Raw genomic sequence first — 10,094 nt, forward strand, 5'->3', positions numbered from 1 at the left:
GTGGTAATGACAAAGTGTAGTTTCACCAGCAAACTTTTATTTTGACTATAAAGTGTGTAAAAGTGTTAAAAAGAAAAAAAACCCTGATAACAGAATGAAAATATTATTTTCCATAGGTAATGCATAAACGTAATGAATCAAAAGAAGCAACCCCCCCCGACGTTCAAATACAAATGTGAAGTGCTTTAAAAAATACAGTCTGAAAAATGCATAAAGTTTCACAATGGAAAGGAACTCATGTAGGAGAGAAAACATTCATATGTAAAAACCAAATAAGAATTATTACAATCAAACAAATTCAACACTGAGGGTCAATTCAATGCAGAATCTATGTAAGTGGATAGTTTAAATTGTGACAGATCTTCTGCCATCAAGCTGACTTGAGACTTTTAATTTAAAATACAGAACTGAAGAAGAAATCCTCAGGCTCATTGTAAGTCATTATGGGACATATTGGTTAATCTAAGTATTTACCAATTCCAAATCTTGTGCAAGAGTGGAAAAAATTTTATCTGAAGAAGTGCAGACCATACACCAACAAATATCAAGAATGACATTTTTAGTAACAACACATTCAAGTGAAGATTTGGAAAATAAAGACAGGATTATGAATTTAAAAGGAAGGTGTATCAACTATGGTGATACAGAAAAAAACAGTGCTAGTTTAAATAAATATATTTAGAAGGCACAAAGCAAAGAGACTGAGAGGCTTCACAACCCACGGGCAGCGTGCCGCCCATTCTGACCAGATGCTCCTGGAATCCCAGTGAAGTCCCAAGTAAATCTTGTTCTCATCTCTTTCTGGTTCAACATCATAAAATGCTATAAGATTTTTTTTTAATAAAAGACTATTTATTGAAAAGATTTTTGAATAAAAATCACTTTTACCCATCAGGATCTCTGTCACCACTCCTAGTTCTGGAGTCCTAATTGCACCATGATAAATACATGTTTTAGCTCCTCAGTTACTTAGGCATAGGCAGGACCAAGAGAAAAATGTTTTAATAACTGTCCTCAAAACGACAACCAGTTCATAGAATCGTTTAGGTTGGAAAAGACTTAAGATCATTGAGTCCAACTGTTAACCTAACACTGCCAACTCCACCACTGAACCATGTCCCTAAGCACCACATCTACACGTCTTTTAAATACCTCCAGGGAAAGTGACTCAACTGGGCATGGGAAGCTATCAGGGACGGCTTTCCCTGGGCAGCCTCTTCCAGTGGTTGACAGCCCTTTCAGTCAAGAGATTTTTCCTAATATCCAACCTAAAAATCCCCCGACGCAACTTGAGGCCATTTCCTCTTGCCCTATTGCTTGCTACCTGGGAGAAGAGACTGACACCCACCTGCCTACAGCCTCCTGTCAGGTAGCTGTGGAGAGCAATGAAGACCCCTTTGAATCTCCTCCAGGCTAAATGACCCCAGTTCCCTCAGCCGCTCCTCATAACATTTGTGCTCCAGACTTCACCAGCTCATTGATAAAGATACTGAACAGAGCTGCCCCCCACACTGAGCCCTGGGGAACACCACTTGTGACCAGCCGCCATCTGGATGTAACTCCACCACCACTCTGGGTTTGGCCAGCCAGCCAGCTTCTTACCCAGCAAAGAGCACACCCATCCAAGCCTTGAGCACCAGTTTCTCCAGGTAAATGCTGTGGGTGATGGTGTCAAAGGCTTTACTAAGGTCCAGGTAGACAACACCAACAGCCTTTCCCATCCTCTAGGTGGGTCACCTTGTCATAGAAGGAGATCAGGTGAGTCAGGCAGGACCTGACTCTCACAAACCCCTGCTGGCTGGGGCTGGTCACCTGGCTGTCTTGGATGTGCCATGTGACGACACTCCAGGTGATCTGCTCCATAACCTGCCCTGGCACCAAGGTCAGGCTGACAGACCTGTAGTTCCCTGGATCTTCCTTCTGGTCCTTCTTGTAGACGGGTGGCACATTTGCCAACTTCCAGTCAACTGGGACCTCCCCAGGTAGCCAGGACTGCTGATAAATGATGGAGAGCAGCTTGGTGAGCACCTCCCCCAGCACCCTCAGTACACTGAGCGACACAATCCGATCTGATATTTTAAAACGGTGACTGCAGTGCTTTCCCTGCTAGGCTAGTAATAAGTATTAGTAACACTGCTGCTGAATACTGCAGTAAGAAAAATACGTATGTTCTACATCTATGCATTACATATATAGAGAGAGTTTATATATAAGCTTTTCATCACAGCCATCACTAGCAATCTAGTATGAACTGCTGCCAAAAACCCCTCTTGTGAATGTTTCACAAAGGCCAAAGTGTCTTTATAGCCAAAGGAGCTCTACAGCACAATTTGGAAGTCCTAAATGAGGCAAGAAAGCAAGGCTAGGGAGGGTTACGCTAGATTTTACCCACAGCCAAACACAAATCTACACCTAATTTCTTCTTCCTTCAAAAAGGGAAAGTGTCAAGACATGGTACTTTCAAGGTTACCTGAAAGACCAAGTGAACAAGAAACCTCAGTTTCTGAGACAGCAGTGTTGGTTCCTCCTAGCAGAGCACGACAGTTGTGCTTCATGTACAAATGCTTCATGTACACGCCGCATTTTTGCAAATGTTTTTGAATTGCTCAGATCATTGGGTGAAGTGTGTTTGCTTGACTTGCTCATCACTGTATTACTATTTGGCCGCGTAGCCTCTGCTTCCTTTATACTTAAAATACAGTCACTGCATCTCTTCTGCTTATGGGCCAGAGGTAAAGCAGAAAGGTCTCAGTTTTGCAGGCCATGTTCCTCCCATCTGATTTGTTACAGCTTCAGTTTTATTCCTCTTCCCTCAAACCATTGTTTTACTGTTCTGTTTTGCCTGTGGCACATGCATTCAAAGGGACTAGTAAAAACTGTGGCAGCTTTAGACAATACATGAAGCAAGCTTGCTGAAGCCACTATGAAATTTGAAGAAAGATGATCAAGTGATCACCCAACAACCTTTAAAATGCCATTGACATGAGAGTTCTCTTTTTTTTTTTCTCCTGGGAGAGTTAGGCAGCAAGAGAACAATGAAAATACCTAGTTACCCGAAGTGAAATAGTTCAGTAAATTAGTTTCTTGAATAAAAGTGATTACCTCATATTCAGGTGGGAAAGTTACCTGCATCTGATTCAGAGAATACAATAATTTCCATAAATTTTATATATATATATATATATATATATATATATATATATCTATATCTATCTCTTAAGGACAAGGTTTTTGACTTCTTTTCTCCCCTCCAGACTGTAGAGCCCTAAGTTTCACCAGCCTGCAGGAAGCACAACCCTGACGCTGGTGTGGTCAACACCTTCCCCCGAATTCAGCCGCCCCAGGATGGCAGCCCGGTGCCAAACACTCCCCAGGGCTCGCTGCCAGGGCTTTGTGCCTCTCCTCTCTCTCATTTGCAATTGCATCCTCCCTCTCATGATTTGACATGGAAGGAAAGGTTGTCATCTCTGACAGCACCACAAACAGAAAGAATGTTAAACATTTCCCTCTGGAATCCTATTTCATAAACACAAAAAGCAATTTTCTATCCACTTAATACATTTCCATTGAACCGAACCTTAAATGTTGCAAACCAAAAATATATTGAAGAAGCCGTACTGTGATTCATTCAGTGACAGCTGTGTATCATTCAGAAACAAAAGAAAACAATAAAATAAGGTATGTCATTGAAAATCCTTCAAATATACTGACTGGAGACAGAATATATTTACATTGAAACTGCAGTAAATAATTAAAAGCATTTGTGTTTATAGAACAGCAGACTCGGAGATAAAACTGCTAAAAGACATGTAGACTACATGCTTTTTAGCTATGAACTTATTTTGGTCTAGAATCTGTAACATTTGTTAGCAATTAACATTTCTTTAAGGTTTCATGAAGCTTGAGTTTTCCACTTAAACACCCACCAAGGCAAGGTCACGGTTAAAATTGTTCTATGTGGCCTACACCCACTTAAGTGCATGGAGATGGATTTAAGCACCCATCCAGTACAGTCTAGTTGTAGTGGGCATTACAGATTTCACAGAAAAATTGTGTGTCTTGGCACATCCAAAATCTAACAAAACACGATATAAAAAAATGCAAATCAAAAATTTTTTGATTCCTGAGATACTTCTCATGTTCTAACATGTCACATTAGAGTGGTTCTACTGCATCGGCAAAATGTAAGCTTAGGGGCTGGCTTTACTTAGTATATTTGGAGAAAACAAGTTTATAAAACACTAGTTTAGTCCATGGGGTTTTTACAAGACTTTCATGTAAACATTACAGAAAAAGAAGAAAAAAAATTGAGTGTACGCTGACAAGAAAAATAGTGTTTTACCCTTGTGAAAAACAAGCAGCGCCAAAATATTTTGTGTGATTATCCATTAATTTAAAAAATATGCTTATTTAACAAAGCTGTGCATATCTAACATTTGTCATAAGCCACAATCATAAAGCACGAAGGATGGATGATACAGTCAATCCCGTTTTCATATCATAGCGCTCTTCTAGCACTGAAACCAAATCCAGTTTAAGACAGAACTATTGGTTCTTAAAACGTTACTAGGCTGCACTGCTACTCGGTCATACAGAGTATGCTGTTGTGATTTTTATTAACCATAGCAGACTCCCTGCTCCCCGAGAGACAAACATCACTACAATGGACATAAACGATGCCTAAAAGCGGGATGTCCCACTACTGCATGTTCTTCTGTAACGTGTATATAAAAATCACAAACAAAATCTAATCAATATCACCTGAAAATAATTACCCAAGAAAAGCAGTATTTCTGCAAATACTACCATGCGAAACTAAATGGATTTCAGTAAAAACAAAACCAAACCAAAACCATCGGGCTCAACACCAAGATCAGAGGCACTGCTGTGAGTCTACACAGCACCGGGTCATTTCTTACAAATTTAAGCCTGGGCTTTAACCTTTGTACTGAAAAGATGTTTTGAACCCCACCGTGTGGACAAAAGGAGGTACGCTGCAGCATCAGAAACGTTTCCCTCTTACAAGTTTATTACTTTAGACAAACTGAGTAGTTCTGTACGTAACTATTTGAAGAAAATCCCAACACATCCTTAACAGCTGATAAAGCAATCTCGCCATTAAATATAATAGTCTGATCCTGAACTAGAACAAAGTTTAGAGAGCTTTTAAGAAACGTTTAAAACACTTTGTCGAAGATATTTCAGTTCGAAGCCCTGTTGTATGTAAACATTCCCAAATCAGAAAAAGACCTTATGCAACTGGAAAAAAGAAACCTCCTTGTTTAATTCCTTGCAATGTTTACTGCACCACAGACTGTTCAAAACAGATACAAAACTGATAAAGCAAATTGCAAAACAGACTAGCACCCCTGTGCCGCCCTCCTCCCAACAACTAAGACAACATCAGTCTGAAACCATAAAGAAATTTCAGGAGGCAAATAGGAAAACCACGCAGAAGCATGTTTCCAGCTACATTTTGCTTTCAATTGTAAAAATATAGAGTAGGAGAAAACCAGTGTGAAGTAAATGGTAAATGTAAGCTGAGATTAATGCTGTTCTATCCCAGTGAAGAACACGGCATCTTTAAAAAGGTATCGAGATAGCCCATATGAAAAAAATATACCTGTTTTCTCACGTGAGAAAATTAAAGCGGGCTTTTAGCAAAATAAAAAATAATGCAACAAGATAATTACCAAAGTTACCTGCAAATCAATTGAAAGTGTTCAAACACATTTTAAAAAGACCTTTAGATTTGAGCCTATAAAAAGAAAAAGGCATCTGTAGGAAACATAGCTGAAAAAATAAAACTTCTTCAAATATAAAAAGTGTTCTGCTTTCTAACAAGTTCAAGTAAATTAACATACAGCAACGGCATCTGGCAAGTAACAGACGCTCGGTTCCAGCTAGCTAAAAGCCCCAAAATATACACATACCACTGACGCGGCGCAACAGTCCGTGCACAGCCTTCCAGGACGGGGCCGCGTCGAAACTTCTGTCACGTGGATACTCCTTACAAGACAGCACCCTTTTTGATATTATCACAGAAAACGAAGTTTAAAATTAACTTACGAAGTAAAAAAAAAAAAAAAGAAGAAAAAAAAAGTTTATAGATTTTTACATATATTGGAATTACTAGAGAAGTAAAAAGAAATCGATGAAAAAATGTTCATGCAAGATACCTGACCAGCAGTTCATTTGACTGAATGGAAAAGAGTACGGGGCCTGCTCCCCTGCCGGTGTACAGACACCGATGTACACGTTGGTGCAGGGCCCCTGCCTTGCCTTGCCGGGCTGGCGGACCGTGGCCCGGGCAGCGGCAGGTGCCCCAGGACAGACAAGTCGCTTTCGAGCCGCCTCACCCGTTCCCAGCGTTGGCCCAGCCGCGGCACCGCACACCTGAGGGCCAGATCCGAAGGTGATCACTGTCACAGAGCACACCGCGACGTGCTGCAAGGGCACAGGAGATCTGGAGCGAGAGCGGCGTGCTTTGAGCTAAGCACGGGCAGGACCACTTGCTCCAAAGGCACGTTTGCCCCAGCGGGATGGGTGCCCACCACCCGCAGAATGTGCTGGCCTAGGGAAGGGGCAGTCATTGCCTCAGGGACAGCGAAGGGTGAGCAGAAAATGAGGCATGAGGACTGCGCTTCACCTGTGGGCTTTGGGCTCTCCGTCCCCATCCTCACGAGGGATGGACAAAGCACCCTGACCCCGCCAAGGGGCCCCAGCCGCAGCGCGCGTTACAGCTTGCACATTCCCTTCAGGAGATGGCTTCACGGTACAACACGTTTTCTGCTGTCCTCCTTCCTGCTGCCCTCTCCTGTCCCTGTTTACTCTCAACCTCAGACCCCTGTGTTTAACATCTTTTTTTAACATTTAAACATCTTTTGTGTGGCAAACGCCGCCATCCCTCCGAACACCTGATCACCATGTGAGGTGGGTGTGCTTTCCCCTTCCACAGCGGGCCGGGAGGCTTGCCTGCCCTCCCCGCTGCCTGGGCTAGCTCTGTCACCTCTTGCACCCATCATCTTGCTCCTCAGGTCCAGGCGCGAGTGCTAGCAACTCTATTCAGAACAAATGCCAATGTGTTTCTTCTTTTTTTTTTAAGACTCCCCCCCCAGTCATTTTTTTAAGCAAAGCCCAGAATTCAGCAGATTCATGTCCCTCAGCAGCTTCTCTGGAACCCCAGCGTTCCAGCCTGGGTACGCTCCCCTGGCAGCTCCGTACTGCTCAGGCACGAAGTCACCAAAACCAATTCCCTGCCTGACGAGAGGACGACTGGCTTCCAAACGACAGGGCAAGAGCCCTCGGCAGCGCTTTTGTAATAAAGGTTCATGTTGAGGTTGTGGGTTACAGCTGTCCATGTTCTTTCGATAGCACCTTCACTTCCTATTGCGCTGTAGCAAATTCTGTAGAACTAATCTAGAATCAACTGCTTCCCAATAACCAGGAGTGAAACTTTGGCCAGCCCTCCTCCCTCCTTTTCAGAATCAGCCTGTGTGTGATCGATTTTCTCCATCTTGTCTTTTGCTCAACCCTTTGAGCTCTATAGGATTTACAGTTTGTTTGTTCTTCACTGACAGTGTCTGGTTCTGTGAGATTTACCGAATATCTGCAAACCGCACGCATGCAGTCGTGCTCTCTGTAGTGCATCTTTCCAAGGAAGACTGCATTTTTTTCTGAATTTCTATTGAACTCAAGTCATTTTTTTGCAACCAGTTATTAGGACCTGTGAGTTCAGCTTTCTACTGTTTCCATGTTCTTCTCAAGCTTATTTTGGCACATTATTGCAGCAGGAAGAGGAAAACTGTGCCATCAGTAAGATTAGAGGCTTGTGAAGTTCCTTCTTTGACTGTCTCACTGTGTGCCCACAACCCTCTGCTTTAAAGCAAGGGGTCATCTTTGCTCTAAGCAGACGTAATGGCAGAGTAGCTTGGTTACAGGCAACGATACCACATTTACTAAGTCCATGTAATGGTTAGAGCCAGCCACGTAACAGTTAGAGCCAGTTCTCAGCTGGGAACATCAACACCACCTCCTAGCAGTTTAATATCTGGAGTATATGTAACCATGACTAAACGAACATACAAACCCTTAGTAGGGACAACGTCCAGTCAGCAGAGATGCTTCTCAGGGCTGCTGGTGATTTTTCCAGTCAGTCTGAAGCTAAATGTTGGATGAGATTAGAGAGCTCATAAATGCTTCTTCGTTTCCTTCTTTGACATGTAGGAAGTGACTGAAATGGTGGGTAGCGTTCGTGATGCGTGACACAGACCCGGCTCAGGCGGTGTGCGGGAGCCTCCTCCAGGGACGTGAACGTTTAGTCTAAACAGAGTTCCCAGCGCTCCAGCTCACATCCTGCATTCGCCATGAACAGGTATGCTTAAAAACTTCAGAAACACATTTCATTTTTTCCATTTAAACTTCACCACCAGCAAGAAAAATAAAGCCAGCTTACATACCGAGGCATAGAAACTGTCTTAAGTTATAATAAAATATTTTGTTTGAAGAAAGAAGCTTATGAAAATTATTTGGGCCTATTTTCTCCTCTAAGCAAAATAAATATGAGAAACTTAACACATGGAATGCACTCTGGAAAATATATGTCATCATTTCATAATTACGACACTGCAAATAACATAGAGAAAGGCTCAGTTCCGTGCCTTATAAATTATCTATATACCATGCAGTGTCGAGGGAAAGAAAAATGCACCAAGTATTTCAAAGGTTAAATTAACTTGTTGAGAGGAGTGAAAAGTGACTGTGAACCCAAGTGTCTGGGGCAGAGGGGTTTTATTTCCTGCTGGCGTGTGACCGAGTCTGTGAGACGTGGTAATAGCAATCTGCTGGGTTGCACCTCCCGTTGGGTCCGGGTGGCCCCTGCGGTCCGGGGGAGCCTGGTGTTCCTGGGGGGCCCGGCAGGCCAGCAGCTGGTAAAACAAAGTCAGAATTAGCAGAGCCCTCGCCAGAGCGTGTGCAGTGCCCCGCGTTTCATCGCTGACAGTCAGCTGCGCACCAGCTCATCTGTGAGAAGGCAGGTGGGTCTGACCTCACGCTACAACCAAGCCCAGGAGGAAAGGCACGGGTGTAAAACCGGCGTGCAAACCAGGAGAAAGACCTGTTAGTTCATAAATGACAAAAGCAGAAATAAATCTGAAGAATTGTACCTGCAGGGCCGGGTGGTCCAGGGTTACCAGGCAGTCCAATTCCAGGCTCGCCTCTCTCCCCTTTCTGTCCTCTATAACCTACACAGAATAAAGACATAAAAATAAGAGTGCCCTCTTATTATAAACAGTGATCTTCGGTGCATCTTGTGGACTGCAAATTATCAAGACAAATGTAATTAGGAAAACACATGCTCAATTCTTTTTCGGAGACTGGTATTTTTTACTGAGACAGCTCTTAAGTTTATAAGTTTATTCTGGAAAATACGAGCATTCCTAGCAGTAACCATTGCATCCTCTGCCAGAGGACTCTCACTGTGTTCATACACTAGTTGGACCTTTACCTGAGATTTTAAGTTACCTTCCTGAAGTTCCTCTAGAAAAGAACCAAATGTGTGTTCTGCACCAGCGTTACCTGTTCAACGAAGTGATGTGCCGCACCAACTGAAAGGCCATCTGGCTTCTGACCAGCCCTCCTCTAACAGCCCACAAACTGCGCAAGGCTTTGCCCTCTCCGCTCTACGTATGTTTTTATGTCTGCACTTTTGAGACTATAAACCAGTAGTTGTATGCCCAGATATTCCCCTGTACGTGAGAGAAGACCCACTCCCCCTCCAGCACCACGTGGAATGAGGCATCTTTAGAGACTACGCAGATTTTGGGTTCTAGCATGCACCACCTAACTTCGACCCAAGTGGCTGTATATTGTTAATGAGCTGGGATTACTAATTATACTTTGAATGTTTGAGTCTGTTTTCTTGACAGGCCATAGCTTTGTATTTATCTAAATAGCTTCCATCTTCTCAGGTGCTGCATCTCATGTCCAACCCCTATGTCTTTTTCCTTAAACTGTTTGTAAAAATTTTCATTAGTTGGAAACACTCTGGCTGCTGTAGAGCTTTAGGGCAGAGGACTCGTGCCTACCCATATAAT

The 10,094-nt window shown here is 43.0% G+C and overlaps 1 protein-coding gene across 2 annotated transcripts in view; it reads right to left on the reverse strand.

The window, feature by feature from the left end:
• Positions 1–15: 15 nt before the first annotated feature.
• Positions 16–10,094, reverse strand: part of COL19A1 (collagen type XIX alpha 1 chain) — a 204,881-nt gene continuing 194,802 nt past the window's right edge. For both annotated transcript variants that reach the window (XM_040598686.1, XM_040598687.1), the window contains 2 exons: positions 9,165–9,242; positions 16–8,927 (listed from right to left, as the gene is read on the reverse strand). In XM_040598686.1, the coding sequence (XP_040454620.1) occupies positions 8,791–8,927; positions 9,165–9,242 (215 nt within the window). In that variant the 3' untranslated portion in view covers positions 16–8,790. The remainder of the gene's footprint in view (positions 8,928–9,164; positions 9,243–10,094) is intronic.

This window comes from Falco naumanni, chromosome 6 (assembly GCF_017639655.2).
Source record: "Falco naumanni isolate bFalNau1 chromosome 6, bFalNau1.pat, whole genome shotgun sequence".
NCBI classification, from domain to species: Eukaryota; Metazoa; Chordata; class Aves; order Falconiformes; family Falconidae; genus Falco; species Falco naumanni.